Source organism: Pituophis catenifer, unplaced genomic scaffold, assembly GCF_029215685.1.
Source record: "Pituophis catenifer annectens isolate HBS135680 unplaced genomic scaffold, rPitCat1.0.hap2 SCAF_1, whole genome shotgun sequence".
Taxonomy (NCBI): Eukaryota; Metazoa; Chordata; class Lepidosauria; order Squamata; family Colubridae; genus Pituophis; species Pituophis catenifer.
This window is the reverse complement of record NW_027256881.1, coordinates 19,368,132-19,387,876: the sequence shown is the minus strand read 5'-3', so window position 1 is coordinate 19,387,876 and position 19,745 is coordinate 19,368,132. Positions and strand designations below refer to the sequence as shown.

At 40.2% G+C, this 19,745-nt stretch overlaps 1 protein-coding gene across 1 annotated transcript in view; it reads left to right on the top strand.

Annotated features, from left to right (window-relative positions):
• Positions 1-17,016, top strand: part of TSPOAP1 (TSPO associated protein 1) — a 77,479-nt gene extending 60,463 nt beyond the window's left edge. The window contains exons 21-32 of the mRNA XM_070932118.1: positions 966-1,169; positions 4,681-5,850; positions 6,572-6,686; positions 6,928-7,070; positions 8,807-8,975; positions 10,192-10,263; positions 11,164-11,199; positions 13,870-13,973; positions 14,502-14,573; positions 15,566-15,664; positions 15,839-15,912; positions 16,941-17,016. Coding sequence (XP_070788219.1) covers positions 966-1,169; positions 4,681-5,850; positions 6,572-6,686; positions 6,928-7,070; positions 8,807-8,975; positions 10,192-10,263; positions 11,164-11,199; positions 13,870-13,973; positions 14,502-14,573; positions 15,566-15,664; positions 15,839-15,865 — 2,211 coding nt within the window. The 3' untranslated portion in view covers positions 15,866-15,912; positions 16,941-17,016. The remainder of the gene's footprint in view (positions 1-965; positions 1,170-4,680; positions 5,851-6,571; positions 6,687-6,927; positions 7,071-8,806; positions 8,976-10,191; positions 10,264-11,163; positions 11,200-13,869; positions 13,974-14,501; positions 14,574-15,565; positions 15,665-15,838; positions 15,913-16,940) is intronic.
• Positions 17,017-19,745: the final 2,729 nt, after the last annotated feature.

Below are 19,745 nucleotides of genomic sequence, written 5' to 3'. Positions count from 1 at the left end.
TGCTAAAAACCAAATCAGCCAGGATTCAAGAAGTGCCTTTTTCTGGGAAAACTTTTGGCTAAAAGACAAAATATAATTGCTTTAAATAATACATTCCAAAACATCAAAGGTTATACCTGGAGGCTATACTGGGCTACACTGAAAAAAAGTCAAAATGCGGTCAAAACTCTCTTGTGCTATTACAGCTACCATCTTGGCTTTTTTGACCCTACCTTGCAGCTACCTCCGAAAACACCAAGATCAGTTTTAAAATTAACATCACCCAAAGTTTAAATGCAATTTCATATTTGAAGGTATACATTCAGTATGAAAGTGGTGATTTGGGAATGGGTTCAGTCAGTAGTGGAATTCAAATTTTTTTACTACCGGTTCTGTGGGCGTGGCATGGTGGGCGTGGTGTGGTGTGGCTTGGTGAGCGTGGCAGGGGAAGGATACTGCAAAATCTCCATTCCCACCCCACTCTAGTGGAAGGATACTGCAAAATCTCCATTCCCATCCCACTCCATGGGAAGGATACTGAAAAATCTCCATTCCCACCCCACTCCAGTGGAAGGATACTGCAAAATCTCCATTCCCATCCCACTCCATGGGAAGGATACTGTAAAATCTCCTTTCCCACCCCACTCCAGGAGAAGAATACTGCAAAATCTCCATTCCCACCCTACTCCAGGGGAAGGATACTGCAAAATTCCCATTCCCTCCCCACTCCTGGGGGAAGGATATTGCAAAATCTCCATTCCCACCCACTCCAGGGGAAGGATATTGCAAAATCTCCATTCCCACCCCACTCTGGGGCCAGCCAAAGGTGGTATTTGCCAGTTCTCCGAACTACTCAAAATTTCTGGTACCGGTTCTCCAGAACCGGTCAGAACCTGCTGAATAGCACCCTTGGATTCAGTTATTCATTCCAATTATACAGCATTCAGGTTTTTCACTAATAAGCCTTTCCTCTTGAATTTCTCTAGCAAGCGGAGAAAAGGTCAGATCCAGGAAATCGATCACTAAATCTTCTAACTGACCACAATCGTGGTTCTGACCTTTCTGATATCACGGAGGAAGAGGAAGAAGAGGACGAGAAGGAGGAGGAAGAAGAGAAGCCAGTTTCTGGTAGGCCAGGGGAGATGAAATGGAATCCAAGTGAATATGGCAGCAGAGAAAATGGAGACAAGGTATTCTTATTTTTGCTGTCTTTGTGAAGCCCTTAAGGAGGAGTTGCAGATTTGCTCAACTCCTTCAAACATCTTCATGAGATTATTTGCTTATTCGTGATATTCCCCAAACCCAGGGCATCTCCAAAAATTGCTGCAAATACTAATATAACATTTAATACCAGTATTAAATAAAAATAAAATAATATTAAAGAGCCATGGTGGCACAGGGATTAGAGTGCTGTACTGCAGGCAACTTCTGCTGACTGTGGGCTGCCTACAAGTTTGAATCTCACCAGGCTCAGGGTTGGCTCAGCCTTCCATCCTTCTGAGGTGGGTAAAATGAGGACCCAGATTGTTGGGGGCAATAGGCTGACTCTGTAAACCGCTTAGAGAGGGTTGTAAAAACACTGTGAAGCAATATATAAGTCTAAGTGCTTTTGCTAATATAGAGAGGAGATAAAATGAGGAAACACAGGGAGTTGTATTAACTGCATTTCATTAATTGAATTAAAATAATATACTTTTAAATTAAATCTGACTACAATAACATGTTTTTGTCCTGGCCCCATAGACCTCTGCTTGAAAAGAGTGCATATATTCTTCTCTACATTTGAATGGACTTTTTCTTTCATTGCATCAGTCAAGGTAGCTTTCATAGGGTTCTCAAAAAACATTCATGGAGTTCCCTAAAATCTCCTTCCTTCCTTCAGACTGTATTTCAGCCTTTGTCAAACTGATGCCTTCTAGATACGGCCAGATTGCAGCTTCCAGTTATCCTAGCCATCATGGCCTCAGCATATTTGGAGAACACCAAAATGTGGAAGGCTGAATCAAGTATTCTCTTCACACCAACTACAATCAGATGTCTTTAGAAAACCCATAAGTAGGGCAAAAACATTATAAGCTATATTACCAATATTGTACTCAGATATGAGCAATTCCATTTAGCTTTCACAGCTATTTTCTATTGGTAATACAACCCTTGCTTTAATCCCCTTTTAAATCTCTCAGATATAATGTCCAGTACCATAAACAGAGGGATAGAATCAAGATCACGTGAAGTGTTAATACCACTTTATAATGCCTTGGTAAGGCCACACTTGGAGTACTGCATTCAGTTTTGGTCTCCACGATGTAAAAAAGATGTTGAGACTCTAGAAAGAGTGCAGAGAAGAGCAACAAAGATGATTAGGGGACTGGAGGCTAAAACATATGAAGAACGGTTGCAGGAACTGGGTATGGCTAGTTTAATGAAAAGAAGGACTGGGGAGACATCATAGCAGTGTACCAATATCTCAGGGGCTGCCACAAAGAAGAGGAGGTCTACCTATTCTCCAAAGCACCTGAGGGTAGGATAAGAAGCAATAGGTAAAAACTAATCAAGGAGAGAAGCAACTTAGAACTAAGGAGAAATTTCCTGACAGTTAGAACAATTAATCAGTGGAACAATTTGCCTCTAGAAGTTGTGAATGCTCCAACACTGGAAATTTTTAAGAAGATGTTGGATAACCATTTGTCTGAAGTGGTGTAGGGTTTCTTGCCTGGGCAGGGGGTTGGACTAGAAGACCTTCAAGGTCCATTCCAACTCTGTTATTCTATTCTATTCTAATTCAACTAATGGAGGTGAATTCCAAAAATTAATAGTTTAAGGTTCAGGTTTTAAGGTGGTTTAAATGGTTAATGGAGCTTAGTGGTGATAGGAACACTAGGTATCGAATGGAATGGAATGGGATAGAAGGGATGAGATGAGATGAGATGAGATGAGATGAGATGAGATGAGATGAGATGAGATGAGATGGAAGGGACCTTGGAGGACTTGGAAGGTTACTTGATTCAGTAAGCCAACTCTAAGGAGAGTAAATTTAGGCCAAAATAGGCTTTTATTCCAGGTTCAAATTAACTCTCCCTACTTACCAGTAGTTATTCCTCAACCTAGCAAAGAGTAGGATTACCAAATCTGGAATGCAATAATCTAGATGGCCATCAGATGGCAGCAAAGAGAATCTCTTACTTTTTCCTGCTATCTAAAAGTCATCTGGATTTCTACAGCTCAGTTCATCCTCATTTTGCATATGTAGTTCTCTAACAAATTGGAGAGGAGGAGCTTTAAAAAGTGCTAGAAAAGCACATGCTTTTATAAGACATTGTGTCTGAAATGAGGAGCTGATTAGGCCCCTTTCTACTAACAATCTTCCTGGGTTAATGGAAATAAAATGGGAAGGATCTCTAACAGGGTCTCAAATAACCTTGTGTATCATGGTGAGGGTAGATAATTTCTTTTCCATTCATACTCCTGTCCCTACCCATCCCAGATCTTTATGGATTTTATTCTTGAGCAGCCTCAGGTTATCAATCATAATACGATCATTTTAGTCTTCTCTTTCTGATTGCAAGGAGAATCACCAGGGATCTTTCAGTGCTCTTGGTGATAGCTCCAGACATTTTTAACTTTCCAGTCCTGTGTCATACTGATTTCATTTTTCAGAATCACTTGCAAGCAACATTTGGTCTAGTCAGTTTTTCACAAGAGGATTTTTTTTTAAAAAAGGAAGAATTTCTTAAATGTGTAAATGAAAATGACCTAGTTTTGTACTTTTGATGATGGTGGAAAACCCTGACTGGATGGACTTTCCCTACATCAAGAAGAGACAGAGCAGTAGAACACTGACTGTCATTGGGGTGTCATCTGAAGAATTCCTAGTTGGGTTTCATGATCCTTGAGAGGAGGCTGACCAGGCAAATGCCATTATGGAAAAAGCTACAAAAAGCCAAACAACAGGAAATAACAGGCATCATTTTCTTATGTGCTAAGTTCATCAGAACATTAAAAGATTTTCTCTTATAATCTCTAAATGCTTTGGACTCCATTTCCTATAATTCCCAGCCAACTATTGTCAGCATTGCTATTGCCTAATACACATGTAAGTTATGTAGATGTGGAAAACTATCCTACATCCTTCCATGGGAGGAAGAATGGTATATAAATCATGGTGATCATGATAATCATAATATATTTCAGGTAGACTGAAGTAGCCATGTGATATGTAATACACCAAGAGATATTCCAGTTCCGGCTGTACAGCTGGAGATTCAACCATTTATTTGCCCATTTCCATTTTCCACATATTTTCTATGTAAAGAAATGGCTTCTTTAGCTTTGTAACATATGTCTTGGCAATGGATTCTAGCAAGGTTCAAACATTGAAAGAACCCTGCTGGAGCCAGATGAAAATAGATTTATCAAAATTAGAATCTTGCTTTCAATAGGGAAGCCCACAATCATGAAATAAAAACCCGTGCTTCACCAATAAGTTTGAAGGGTTGTTCTGCCTCTGAGTATCACTCTTCCATTTAATTACCTTCCTTCATAGTAATTGATTGACTTTTCACTTTGTGAATTTGTCTAGTCCTTATATAATGCCATCTACAGGAGTGATGGTAAGTGTTGTTTACCCACCTTTTAATGCCTAATTCCTCTTTCTCTCTTTGCTTCTTTCTTGATGGTCTGGTTTCTGGGTCTGGAGCACAGTTGGATCTTGGTGATACCGACAGTGATGAAGAAATCTTGGAACGGATTCTGGAAATGCCATTGCAAAAAAATTGCAGCAAGGCTCTGTTTAGTATTCCTGAAGTGACTGAAGAGGAGGAGGAGCAAGAACAGGAAGATGATGATGATGATGATGATGATGATGATGATGATGATGATGATGATGATGAAGGCTGGGACCCGGTCCTAAACCAACCTATTTCCATCCCTCTGAAAAAGAAGACTGTGGGAAGCTTCCAGAGTAAGCTTCCTAATCATACCAGAAGAATGCAAGGTCCTCTCTGTTCTTGGTCTAAAAGAAACCACAATCTTTCAGATCTGATCTTACCTGAAAAGACCCTTCTACAGACGTTTAGAGGGGAGTGTATGAATGAAACATCCAGTTGCTCTAGAAGATGGGATGGTGAAGATATGACCTATCAGTGGGATGATCGAAAGAAACCATCAAGATCTCCTCTTTTGGAATGGAGAAAATCCAGTCATTGCAAGGAGAAGACTCGTGTCCAACCCCAGGGACATAGGAAGCGAAAAGGAGACATCCGCGAGCCCAGTGTTTCTCTGCGGAGCAATTCCTACTACACTGGAGGTGGTCTTTACAGAGCGCAGAGCCTCACAGAGAATTTGGATGTCATCACCAACCTTGAGACGGAGGATGACTTGAAGCTGTGCAGCTGGGCAGGGCAAAGGCCTGATCAAATTTCTTCAAGGAGAATGATGCCCCAAGAGAAAAGGGAGAAAGCTGTGCAAGGCCTCCCCCGCTGCCTCAGCCCAGAGAATTTGGAGATTGACATTGAGTATGATTCAAACGAGGAAGAGGATTTAACCATCACTTCCACGCCAGTGAGCCTGTTGAGTTCAGATGGGAGGGCTGATGGATCACCAACAGATTGTGAGGAGGAATGGAGTGACTGCTCCAGCCAGTCAGGATCAGTCCAATCCAGTGGGCGACGAGAACTGAAGCGATCCAATAGTTGGGAGGGAGAGAGCACGGATTGGAGCACATCTCCCAGCCATTCATCTGGACATGGTGGATGGAGGAAGAAAGTCAATGGTGGCCCAGAAGAATGGAACAGGACTCGGGAGAAAAGTCCCTCTGTCTTGGGAGCCAGGCCAGAGCAGGCTTGGAAGGAGGGCCCACTTGGGCAAACATGGGTCTGTGAGACACTTCCTTCATCAGCTGGTGTTGTTACAGCAGCTTGCAAACAATTCTGACTGTGCTTTTGACCCTTTGCTCCTATGCTTGCTTGCATTCTGCTTATTGTGTTGAGTGCTTTACAAAATAGAGGCTTCTGTTTTTATTTGAAACTTAACAGCCCATTTGTGTGATACTCCTTATTGGCTTTTCTCATATTTTACTTTGGGATTGGCTATCAATCAGACATCACTGGCTGAAAATATCCAATGCAGTATTCCTTTTCCCCATTAATTTTTAGGGAAAGTCTGCAAACTTAAATACCCTTTATTATAAATCGTAAATCTCACATTTATTTTTATTTGCAAAACCTTCCAGAAAGAGGCTGTTATCTGATCAGTGTGGTCTAGGAATAATTTATATCAATGTAACCTGGATTGATAAGATTCAGTGGTCCACAAAGTATAGAAAACTCAAAGGAAATGAGATTTTCTCAGTTTCACAGCAAACGCCAGATCTCACAATGAATGGGGGAATATTTATTATGGCGTCAAAATGACAGTTTAACTGCAAAACTGAGCCTATGGAATTTGCTTTGCTTTTGGTCAGTGTTTTCTGGAAACACTCGCAAAAGAGGAATGCTGCATTCTAGCCTTTTGCATTTTGTGCTTTTGCTGCAGGGTGTAGCCGAAATGTCAGTGAATAAACACAGGTCTGATTCTGCCAAGGGTTCTCTTTCAGGTGACAGGTAGTCCCGGGTTGTTGGACTCAACATCTTACCAGTCCCCTGTCCAGAGAGACAGAAGATCTTCAAGAAAAAGTCAAGAAGGGACTCCACCACTCAGTGGAACTATTGGTGAGTTAGTTGCAGTTTACATTAGGGCTGTTTTAAAATTGGTGGTGATGGGAGGGACAATTTTAGCAAGAGTTGAACAAGGATGGCTCCAAACCTCCTTACAAGATCAGGTACACGAAGGAGTTAAAATCGCAGTATCAAGCCCATCCTTCCAAATTCACAGGCGCAACATCAGGGCTAGGAATTCTGTCGCGATAGACAGGCTCGGTCCAATTGTGGTTTGCTTTTGTGTCCTGGTTAGGAACTCGGAGGAGTGAATCAGCAGATGACAAGGGCTCAGCACGTCTGTTTGTGGCTCTTTTTGATTATGATCCTGTTTCGATGTCCCCTAATCGGGATGCTGCCGAAGAGGAGCTCCCATTTCAAGAGGGCCAGATTCTGAAGGTACGAGCGACACCAAGAAGAGACATATTGGCAGGGTTCAATTCTCACAGAGTAGGTGAATCTAGAACTCTCTGATTTATTTATTTTTTTAAAAAAGTTTACAGCTTGGCAGAATGCATGACTGTGGCCAATGGTTCAGCTGCAGAGTGCTCTGCTCAGAAGTAATTTTATTGGAATAACTACAAATAACTGGAGAAGTTTTCCAAGATGGTTCATCAAACTTGGAAGTACAGAAAGTTAGAGAATACATGCAAAAGTGAGCTTCAGTTTATTTATTTTTTATCATCTATCTTTATCTTTACTACAGAAGAGGGCAGTGGAGGGTGGGAGAGATACCTACTGAATCTATCTCCCCCCCCCCAACAATCTTGAAGTGTACCTGGTTTTCTTTCACAGGCCACTTAACCCAATTGTGGCTTTATTCTCAAAACAGATGAGATTGAAAGAATTGTCCTCTTAAGGTTTTCAGCAGATGTCATTAAAGGAGGAAGCGATGATGATTGCTGGATCTTCCTGGGCTGAACCAGAAGGTTTGAAAAGAGGCTGTCATGTTATATTTCCAGTGCAGTTACAGGCAGTCCTCGACTTATGACCACAATTGAGCCCAGAGTTGTAGGTTGTTGTAGTCTTTAAGCAGGTCACCTTGTGATCTGATTCAATTTGATAATCATTTTTATGACAGTTTGAGTCAGTGTGGTCTCTTTAAGTAAATTAGGTAGTTGTTAAATGGGCCATCTGGTCGTTAAGCAAATGCAATACATTTAGTGCTGAGGAATGACAAAAAATGTTGTGAATCACAATCATGTGATCTTGGGACATTGTAACTGGTGTGATTCACCTGCCATATGCCCGAAATGTGATCTTGCAACCATGGGGATGGGCTGGTGGTGGTGGTCATAACTTTGAGGAAGATGGTAAGTAGCTTTTTAAAAGTCTGTCATAACGTTGAAAAGTTGTTAAGCGACCAAGGGCTACTTGTGGTGTGCTTTGTGGAACTGTGTAAGATCTCTGATTAAATGGAGCGTTGTGAATGCTTCCAACCAAACACAGATGCAGCCTGTCTTAAAATTTTCCCAACCCATGCTGTGGGGAGGTACAGGGTGTTTCATTTCCATGATGATATTTTCCAAATATTTAAGAAACATTAGTATGATTTTCCCAATGTGACCACAGGAAGAATCATGGCTGAGTAGAAATTTGAATCCTAAGGCCCCTTTTCTAAGCCTTAGACCACTGCTAATCATTACCTCCTACTGGCTGTACAAAATTCCCAATGTGCTATTGATTTATAAAGAATTCCCACGTATTATCTTCAGCTCATAACAACCTCTAGCTTTGATTTCATATTTTCTCCTGGTTGTCCATACCATGACCCTGAGATCTCTTTTCTTGGGGTTGATAGATAATTGGAATTGGAATGGAATATTCTGTGCATTTGTATATCCCAATGTTTCTCAATTTTGGCACCTTGAAAATGTGTGGACTTCAACTTCCAGAATTCCCCAGCCATCCTCAAGTTGTGGGACTGCAATAATGAGTTAGCTTGGCTGGCTGGGGAATTCTGGGAGTTGAAGTCCACACATCTTCAAGACACCAAGGCTGAGAAACATTGGAATATCCCATTATTGCAAACCTCTTGGGGATGAATTTAGCAATGGGTTGAAAGAAGCAAATGGACATAAGCAAATATTCCTTTGGCACTGTTGCGATTGATTGTCTGCCTCCCCTTTTCACAGGTCTATGGTCACAAAGATGCAGATGGCTTCTACAGAGGGGAATGTGCAGGAAGAACAGGGTTCATACCCTGCAACATGGTGTCTGAACTCCGGGTGGACAGTGACAGTGCAAGAAAACAGCTGTTAGAAGAAGGCCACATTTCTACTGATATGCTGATGGAAAGTCTAGGTACTCTGCCCAAATTTATTTATCTTCTTGAACTTTGTCAGGCCAGGGTTGGGAACCTTTTTGAATGGGAAATCATGCTGGTTGCTATGTTCCAGTAGAAAAAGTAATGGATGAGGTTATGATAACACAACCCTCTCAGATACACATGCAAAACTATACACAAAATATCTCATGTTCACCCATATCACTGTGATGTGTCAGGGAAGGCAAATTAAAACTTGAGTTAGCAAGGATCTTGCTCAAGAAAACGTCAGTCTGATGATTGAACAGTTGGGCCTTGGGGAACCAGACATTCTCTCGGATCTATATGAGTAAAAGTGTAGACTATTCTATAGTAGTAGTCAAGGGTTGCATATAATTCATGGATTATAAGTGTCCACTTACCTTTTAAAGAATGTATAGTTAATTCACTTGAGCCTTGTTGTTTCTCTGTCTCAAAGGTGCCCACATAATGAATTAAATACTGAACAGTAAAATGCCAGGACAATGTTTAGATTGTTAGAAGAAGAAAATTCTATGTACAACATGATGGAATCAGACAGCAAAATAACAGATTCTGCTTACATTTGGGAATAACATTGTAGGACTTTTCAGCTCAGAATCTTCCATTGTAGCGGCTTTGTACCATGTTCTTCTGCCAGTTAGCTGAACGGTATAATATTCCAAAATCTGGGGAGAGGTTTTGGGCACTTAGTGATACCAGGAATATATATATTCTCTGGGCACTTTGGTGGTTCATCAAGTTCCCCAACAATGAACCTGTCCATTCAGAACAACAAAGATATATATATAGATAGATATATGCCTGTGTGTCCCTCCCACATGTTGGGTTAGACCAGGTGTCTCGGTAAACACTTAATATATATGTATGTATGTATGTATGTATGTATGTATGTATGTATGTATGTATCTATCAGTGGTGGGTTGCCCCTGGTTTGCACCGGTTCTATAGAACCGGTAGTAAAACTGGCGGGACGCTCCGCCCACTGACCCTGATGTCATCAAAACCCTTCTGCGCCTGCGCAGAAGCTTCTTCTGCGCGGCCCTGTTGTGAACTGGTAGTAAAGATAAGCCATTGTCTACATCATATTAATCCAGAAGTAAGCCTAGCGTCTTATTAAGTAACACAGGAGAATGGGCTATAGAGAATAATTTACTAAGTTATTGATTTGTATTGCTTGTTGATTTAATTGTGTTTTGTTTTGTTTAATCGAAGGGAATGGTGCATTTTCTCCCCCTCCATCGAACCCATCAAATCGCCCTTCAAAGCCTCGACGGTCTAAGAAAGGTCAGTACAGTATTTCATGATAGAAGCTGTTGATATCTTGTACCTATCAGGATAACAGGATTATCTTTTTTTATATAATATTTATTTATTTATTTATTTATTTATTTATGATATTTATTAAAGATTTATAAAGAGATAAAAGATGAAAAGATAGTAGTCTAAAGTAAGATTAAAGAAAAGAAAAAGAAGAAATAATGTGAAGTGAAAAGGTAAGCAAAATGTGGAAAGAAATACGAATAGAAAAAAGAAAAGAAAAGAAAAATCATTTCCAATCTTCTTTCAAGCAGACACAAACTTTATCCTCTCATCTCCCTCATTAACATTATATCATAATTCTTCTCATATTCTACCTTTTAAATCCATAAATCATCTGTTTATTTTTATTTTTTTCATTTTCAGCAAAAAGTCCATAAAAGGTTTCCAATCTTCAATAATAGTGCTTATTGGATGAGCAGCATGGTGGCCCAGTGGTGAAGACACTCACCTCCTAGTCGGAAGGTTGAGAGTTCAATCCTAGGTAGCAGCAGATATTTCTCCCCTAGGGCATAAAGAAAAAATATCTGCTGTGAACTCTGCATGGAATAGAAAACAAAGGCATCTGGCCAATAAACACTCAGCTGCATTTAGTCATCCTGACTCTACCCCAAATTAAGGGACTACAAGGTCATTAAAGGGAATAATAAAAGTACTTATTGTCTTAAGCAGGATTATCTTTTATGTGAATTCTGCATATCCATAAATTGGTTGGAACTGTATATTTTCATAGGACTTGTGTAAGCATTTGCATTTAGCCAGATCATTCCACCACTTCCCAAAATAAATCTCCTGGGCTACTGCCTTGCTTAAGACACGCTGGCAAACAAACACAGCTCACTCATAATACTTTTTGTCCCCCTGCAGAATCAATCAGGCTGGAAGATCAGGTTCCTGATTTAGGTAAGTGTTGCTTCTGTTTCATCCATTATTATGGGCTATAATGATATCTTAAGAGGGCATAAAATGTCTCTGTGATTGTAGAATCATAGAACAATGCTTCTACATTTCATAAAATCTTATGACGTAGGCTGTCAAGTTTATCCTTCTGCTCATAGCAGAAATCCAAGTGAAAACATCTCTGCCAAAAGCTGTTTAGCCTCTCCTTGGATGTATAGGTAATCCTTGACTTACGACCATAATTGAGCCCAAATTTTATGTTGCTAAGTGAGACATTTGTTAAGTGAATTTTGCCCCATTTTCTTGCCATAGCTGTTAAGTGAATTATTGCAGTTGTTAAGTGACTAACCCGGTTAAGTGAATCTGGCTTCCCCTTTGACTGTGCTTGCCAAAAGGTCGCAACAGCTTATCACATCATCTGGGGACACTGCATCTCTTATAAATATGAACCAGTTGCCAAGCATCAAAATTTTGGTCACCTGACCATGAGGATGATGCAGTGGTCATAAGTGTCAAAAAGTCACTTTTTTCCATGATATTGTAAATTTGAACAGTCACTAAATGAACTGTATTCATTCCTATTCAGTAAAGAAGAGCCCATTTCCTGTCTGGGTAATTGGTTCAGCTATCAACATGTTCTTATTGTTAGGAAGTCAAGTTTTTTAAAGTATTTAATCAGAACCTGCATTCTTCTGCCTTAAGTTCATTATTCTATGTCCTGCCCTCTGAAATCAAAGATCTCCCATTCTAAATAAATAAATAACTTTATTGTCATTGTACGTGTATACACAGTATACCCATACAACAAAATTCAATTAACACCCAAAGACCAGATCCAACACACATAACAATCCCCAAACACACTCCCACCCACCACAATTCCCCACCCCTAAACCACCGAAGAATCCACACAACAGATCAAGTAATGCTGTCCAACAGCTCACTGATGGTGGCACTTTAGTTCATTGTTGAGTGCAATTATAGCTCTGGGATAAAAACTATTCAGAAAATGTGTGGTCCGAGTTTTAATTGTTCTGTATCTTCTGCCAGAAGGCAACGATTCAAAAAGATTGTAAGCAGGATGGGAAGTCTCTCTGAGAATGTTATGCAACTTTCTCAAACAGCAAGATTCGAAGATGTCGTCCAGGGCTGGTAGCTGGAGTCCAATGATATTCTGGGCAGTTTTAATGATTCTCTGTAGAGCCTTTTTGTCTGCTACAGAGCTGCTCCCATACCATGCAAAAATGCCATATGTCAGGACACTCTCAATGGTGCTGCAATAGTAGGACAGAAGTAGATGCTGAGATAGATTTATCTTCCTGAGCATTCTCGGGAAGTACAGCCTCTTCTGTGCCTTCTTCACAAGCATGTTAGCATGAAAGGTCCTCCGAGATATAAATGCCCAGAAATTTAAAATTACCCACCCTCTCCACCTCCTCACCATTTATGTACAATGGTAGATGTATATCTCTCTTCCTCCTGTTCCTTTATGTGAAATTTTTTGGGTAGATGACTCCCTTCAGTCATTTGTTTCTCAGGGTTAAATATATTCAATACTTAGAAACAGAACTTAATTTCTAGTCCTGTGATCATCCTCACTGCTTTCTTTGAACCGGCTCTGAATCTTATTTAAAACTTGGCACAATAGTCTAAGTGGGATGTGACTAATGCATAATTGATTGACTGATTATGTGCCATAAAGTTGTTGTTTACTCAGTGACCACAAGATTTCCTCAATGATGATCTATCCTTCATCTGAAGGATCATCTGATCCTTCAGATCTTGCAACAGTGCATCCATCAACACCCTGAGTTTATCTACTTGGCTGTCGGTCATTATCTTCTCTTTCCTTCCACCTTTCCCAGTGTTCTCCAGTGCAGGGGTCTCCAACCTTGGCAACTTTAAGCCTGGCGGACTTCAACTCCCAGAATTCACCAGCCAGCAAAGCTGGAGGAAGAATTCTGGGAGTTGAAGTCTGCCAGGCTTAAAGTTGCCAAAGTTGGAGACCTCTGCTGGCTGGGGAATCTGGCTGGGGAATTCTGGGAGTTGAAGTCCTCAAGGCTTAAAGTTGCCATGGTTGGAGACCCCTGTTCCAGAGAATTAGGTTCATAATGTGCCTGAAAGAATTACTTCCTATGTTTTGGAAAAGTTGCTTCTGTTGAAGCAGACTAAAACTGAATCCCTCTCTTTGTAGTCCTGTCATTTCCTGTCCTGTGCATTTGTTTTTTGTTTCCTGTCTGTATAGGAAATGATCCTTGCTAGAATTTGAAGGCATAGAATCCATATTGTCTCAGTCTCAGAATCCAGAGTAGGGAAACTGGATTTGCAGCAGTCAAAGTCAAGCCTTTATAAATCACCTGGACCTTTCTTATATCTAGCAAATCCAGAATAAATTATGGAGTGCATTTTGAAATTTGCAACATAAATCATATAAAACAAAACATTTCATATAAATTTTGTCAATGTTTTGAACATGTCTGAAATTTATGTCTGGCAGAGAAGGGTTTTTTTCTTGGTAGAAGGTTGTATTGGCTCTTGGCCATGGAAGATCATAAGTTCATGACTAGATCGCAATGAACAGATAAGAGCTTTGTTAAGAGAGACCCTGCTTTAAAGGAACAAATGCAATTTCCCATTCTGATCTGCTAGTTGTAAATTACCTTTCTGGTTTAGAAGCACCTGGAAAGCAAAATCTGAGTTCTGAGGACCCTGTAAGAACAATGGTGGCCATTTTTGACTACAATCCCCAAGAGAATTCTCCTAATCCAGACACCGAGGTAAGATGAGGCTGCTTTTAGCTTAATCTTTGCAGCACTGTTAGTGGGTAGAGGTATGAACTGCTTAGCTTTGTGTATCAGTTAAGGAATTGCCATGGGCCCAATAAATCCTGGAGATTGTCTTGTTTCAGTGCTAGTTTCAGTGTATAAACTGAAAATGGAAGTAATCCCTTCCTTCTCCGTTGCTTCTATACTGATTTTCTACTATTGTATTGTGTGCATGAATTGAAAGAAAAAAGAAAAACAGAAGAAAGGCTAAAGTAATAATATAATAAAGAAAGAATATAGAGTTGCTCTGAATGATGAGATGGGTGGTATATAAAGTTTATATACAGTATGTGTGTGTATGACAGAGAGAGAGAAAAAAAAACTTCCAATCTTCATCACAAGTATAAACAAATTCTTTATCCTCTCTAAAGTCACAAACATCTCTTCATCCTATATCCCATCTCTTGTCTATAAGCAAATCCATAAAACATCATCATCTTTCAGTGATTTTCTACTATTGTTTTTAATGTTTTCCTCTAGGTTGAGCTCAGATTTTGTGCTGGGGACATTGTGACTGTGCTCAGTTCCATGGATGATGATGGGTTCTACTATGTACGTATCATGCCTTTCTTTCTGTTTTTTTTTTAATTCAAATGGTTCAAACAGTGATATAGCTGGTAAATCAGAGGCCTGCATTGCTATGAATGGAACTGGGGGGGTGATTGTCTCAAAGGTGCATTTTCAAGAGGCAACTGGACTTTCTCGTTTTTCTTTGATGACATTTTGCTTCTTATCCAAGAAGCTTCTTCAGCTCTGGGACAACCATGATCTGGATGACCGAGAATCTCCATAGACATGAGGGTGCGATTGTTTCTATATTAAGAGTTTGTGGAATATACTGTATATATCTAAAGTCTCATGTCTGTTTGATGGTAACCTTCAGTTGGGTGAAATGGTACATCACAGGGCAACAATTTTTGAATCAAAGAACCTCAAACGGGCTTATTTACAGAATGCATCCAAAATCTGAGATCCATGACTCCCACGAGACTGAAATTTTGGCAAAGTTGTGGCCATTTGAATGCCGGCCTGCTGCTGTGCCACTGCACAGTCAATCTCATCACGTAATTGTCATTTCCGTGACATTTCCAAGCTCCCTACAAGCTTCCTACAAAGAAAGTCAACGGGGAAGCCAGTAGCAAATTGAAAGTCATTCCCACTGCCTTTTTGGCCTCTCTTTGAGTAAGGAAATATTCCTGAAATGACAATCCAGCAGGTCACAGGTTGCGTGGCTGAATTCTACAGTAATTATTGCTTTCCAGAAAGCATTGCTGAGATCAGCAAAAGTGAAGAATCTGAGTGTTCCAGTTTGGAAATGAAAGCATCTGCTTTTCTTCTGAAAGGACTCCTGATCTTTTGACAGGTACATAGAGTAATAGGCAGAGATCCAAGATAGGAGATATATCACTAGTCCATCACTTTGCTTGGAAATAGAATGTGCACAAGAGATTGATGGTAGGAAAAAAGGAAGGCCGTCCCTTTCTCTGATTGGTTTTGAATCGTCAAGTGATCTCCAACTAAACATTTCCCTTCTTTATCTGCAGGGGGAGGTAAATGGACAGAAAGGTCTTGTTCCATCTAATTTCCTGGAAGCTTTGCCATCAGATGGAGCACTGGCAAGTGAGCCAAGCCTTGGAAGGCAGGTGAGGGAGACATGTTGCTTGATTGGGACTCAGATGTGAAAATGGGTTTTTATCACAGAACTGGGATGCCAGCAAATAGGTGTCTTTTCCTCCATCGATGTATTCCACCAGCCCAGATAACTGAGCTATCTTTGTTTCATTTATCTATTCTTGTATGCTCGTGGCATCCCTCAGCGAATGAGAAAAAGAAGAATCCAGTGATGCATGTGAGAAAGTCAAGAGAAGAGAGAAAGGCAGAGAACAATCCTGTAAGTCCCAGATCAAATCCTTCCGGAATGCTTTTTGCTAGTTAGTAAATCTTTTATATCTCTGGACATATTGGCATCAAGATGAGAGCAGAAACAAAATTTTCCTTCCCATTCTGCAAATCAAGGGGCCTACTTCAAACAGATGCTTAAGAATATCAAGATAGATCCTTTGAATCTCCCTTCAATTATTGTCATTCACCAGAGCCAGTGCTTGTCTACAGCCTAGTATGAATTTGGTATAAAGTTGGCTCTTTATACCAAGTTATCAGCCATAATTATCATTTCCAATGCTCCCTGCCAGTTTCCTACAAAGAAAGTCAATAGGGATGCTGGTAGGAAGTTGGAAGTCACTCCCATTGTTTTTTACCCACCGTTTAGGCAAGGAAATATCTTCGAAATGAATATTGGATCACAGGTTGCCTAGCTGAATTCTACAACAATTATTGCCTTCCAGAAAATATCACTGATGTCAGCAAATACAGGAATCTTGAGTGTTCCAGCTTATAAATGAAGTATCTGCTTTTCTTCAGAAAAAACTGTCCATTTGACAAGTACATTCAGTAATGGGCAGGATACCTCTGCATAAAGCATTTGTGCTACTCCCAGATCAGTTTTGTACCTGTGTGATCACCTGTCATAACCTTCATTCTGTATTGCAAAGGTTGTTGTTGCAAAACCAGATCTACTGTAATATGTTTTCCTGGAGTTGCTAGGTGGACAATTTTCTGCTGCTTGGAATTCCAAGTTCATTCCACCCCGGGAAAACCTCTCTCCATGTAACCGGTCCCTGGTGCCCAAAGGTTGAGGGCCACTGCTGTATACCCACACCCACAAATCTAAATTTGAATAAGATGCAAACCCATGTATTGTTATAGTCCAGGAATGGTTTTTAGTTAAAACTTAATGTAGATATTTATTCATAAAGTTTGAAATTATTTTGGATATTGAATTATTTATTATTGAGATGTGAGACAGTGAGATGCTTGCAATATTTTGTTTCTCATAATCACTATCTTTTTATTTCACAGTGGTATCCAGTGGATCATCTGATACACCTTCCATTTTTGCTTAGCACCTGGACCGTCCACTGCCTCAGAGTCTCAGGGTTGGGTATCTCTTGGGCCTCTCAATCCTGAGACCTGCCCTTCAGAGTAAGAAGAAGAACATATTCCTGAAGGGAGGGAAAATCCACTCCAGGTCAAGCAAGAAGAATGCTGCTGAGCTCAGCTGCCGTAGAATGTTGCAGTAAAAAAGAAATGAATCACGATGTAATCCACAATGGCATTTTATTTCCATGGATTGCAAGATGTGTCAAGTGGTTTGGGAAGCAAGTATGAGCTCCAGAAAGCGGGTTCTGTAGAGACATCTTGCTCACAATCTCTTCTCCAGTGTGTGGTATCGGCTGAAATATAATTCAGTGGATGTTCCCTGTTTTACCTTTCTTCCAGAAAATATCTCCCTTGTTTTGGAAATCAAAGCTGCTTTCTTAGGCTTTTTCTCTCAGCATATCACTTCTCTTGATCCTTTCTTTTATTGCCTCCTCCCAATCTGTTGCAAGTGGACATTTTTTTCCTCTAGGAATTGTCCTTCCCAGAAAGAATCGGTCAAGGATCTAATTTGGCTGGGTGTGGCTGAAGGGTGGTTGAATATATATTATCTGGGAGTTCCTGCCCAAGAGCCTTCATATTTGCCAGTGGAAGACTCACACAACTGTCTTCGTGTGGATTCTTGTTTTGATACAGCGACTTCTCTTTTTGTTGTACTCTAATGCTAAACTGGGTATCTTGCACATTTCTGTCCCTGAGTAGAAATCAGGGCATTTACCATTTGATGGTAAGTTAAGGACTTATTGATTGCCTTCAGGTACATAATTCTTGTACAGTACCACTTGATAAATAATTTACTGTAATAATACCACTAATCATTCCTTGGACATCAGATGTGACCAACAAGCATTAGTGGAGTGCATAATACCAGACATGTCACTGGAAGGGGGAAAAAAAATCACAAAATTGTGTCTCACTTACTTCGGCCATGTCATGCGGGGGAATTCATTGGAGAAAGCAATTATGTTGGGAGGAGTTAGTGGTAAAAAGAAAGCAGGCCACCGAACAACATATGATATGATCAACGTTAACACCAACCAGAGCATAGAAAAACTCGAAGAAGTTGTGCAAGATTGGAAGATGTGAAGAGGCCTGGCCGATAGACTCGCTAAGATTTGGGCCCAATTGAATGGATAATATCATCATCATCATCATCATTGCTAATCAGCTGACGGAATTTTATTTATCCTTACCTTTCTCACAGTTTTTCCTGGATTACATTCAAACAGTTTGAAACCTCTGAATATAAAATCTCATTAATATGTTGTGTCATCCTATAAAGTACCATATATGGGGAAAACATAACTTCTGCTCCAGGTATGTTCTGGGAGCTCCCACAATGCCAGTTAAGATGTGGGGGCAGCCTCTCAGAAGCATCCAAAGTATCCAGCTACTCAAGATCTTGTAGGAAGGAGATTTTTTCCCCCCTGCCCTACATCCCTGCTTCCAATCTTTGCGTTTTCATTAGGGAGGCTTTGACATGCCCACTGTCTTTTGGTCCACAGATTGTTACTGGCTAAAGGTGAGAGAATCAGAAAGCCAGGCTCATCCTCAGTTAAGGAGTACTCTCATCCTCCAAATAGTTGAAACATGTCCAAACTTGAGATCATAACATTTACCTGATACATGGGGAACAAAATCCCCCAAAATGCTACCATCTAGTAAAGCATGGAGATGGTGATTAGACAGATTTCTGGCTACAGATCTGTAGAATGTATGCAGCTCGAGAAGAGTTCTAACAGCCCATTTAGAACTTCTGTGCTAGATATGCAGCTTAAGTAAGCTTTCTGTTTTCCCTAGTTATGTTCTCTACTCAGAATGTAAAGGTAATAGGTCTCCTTGGCTATTGGTATTCACAGGTACACTACACCTGAAAGGGAGAGGTTTCATTTCATCTAATCTCAAACGATCTCTTATTTCTGTTCCATGAAGTTAACTAGTTTCTCCTTTAATACCATCTAAGCCTATGAAAATTAACACATTGTGCAATATAAATTATGTATTTTGAGAAGGTCTCTGTCCTGAATTTATACACTGTCAACAGCATTGTTGGATTCCCAATGCTGGCATTTTGAGTTTGGAAGAAAAGACTGTTTCAACCTTCGCTAATTTGCCAACTTCCAGATTCATTGGGACTACAGCTTCCATTCCCAACTTTGAACATTGTGAGTGAAAGTCCTAAGAATTTCAATCCCAACAACTCTGGAGAGTACCTATTTTATGGAAAGCTGCTCTTTCTCTTCTATGCCCCCTGTATAATTTATAATCCTCTGGAGTTTTTGCTTCACAGTTGCCTAGAACAATTCTTGACCACTGCCTATTATTGACATTGAGATTGCCAGTTGACCTTGATTTAGCTTAAATGGACCATCGATTGGGTTGCATTTTCTTCATTTCATAAAAGATGTTCAACTCACCCTTAGCCTATGCCCAAGAATATATCAAAATGCAGACTGTACTGTATTATGGAAACATAACGCTTTCTTTAAAATAGCTCTGAATGGCATCTTGATTCTTTTCTTGGTAGAAGACTTCTTTGCCAGGTTCAAAGTTGGACCTAAAATTGGAACCATGTTCTTATGAAGTGAAATTCTGAGGTGAATGTCCACTACTGAAGAAACAGAGAGAGAGGGGGAGAGGAAGAGAGGGGGGGGAAAGAGAGAGAATGGCTAAATTGGATTAAGTTGTTGATATGTACAAGTATGAGTGTATTCTTTGTCCCTGGTT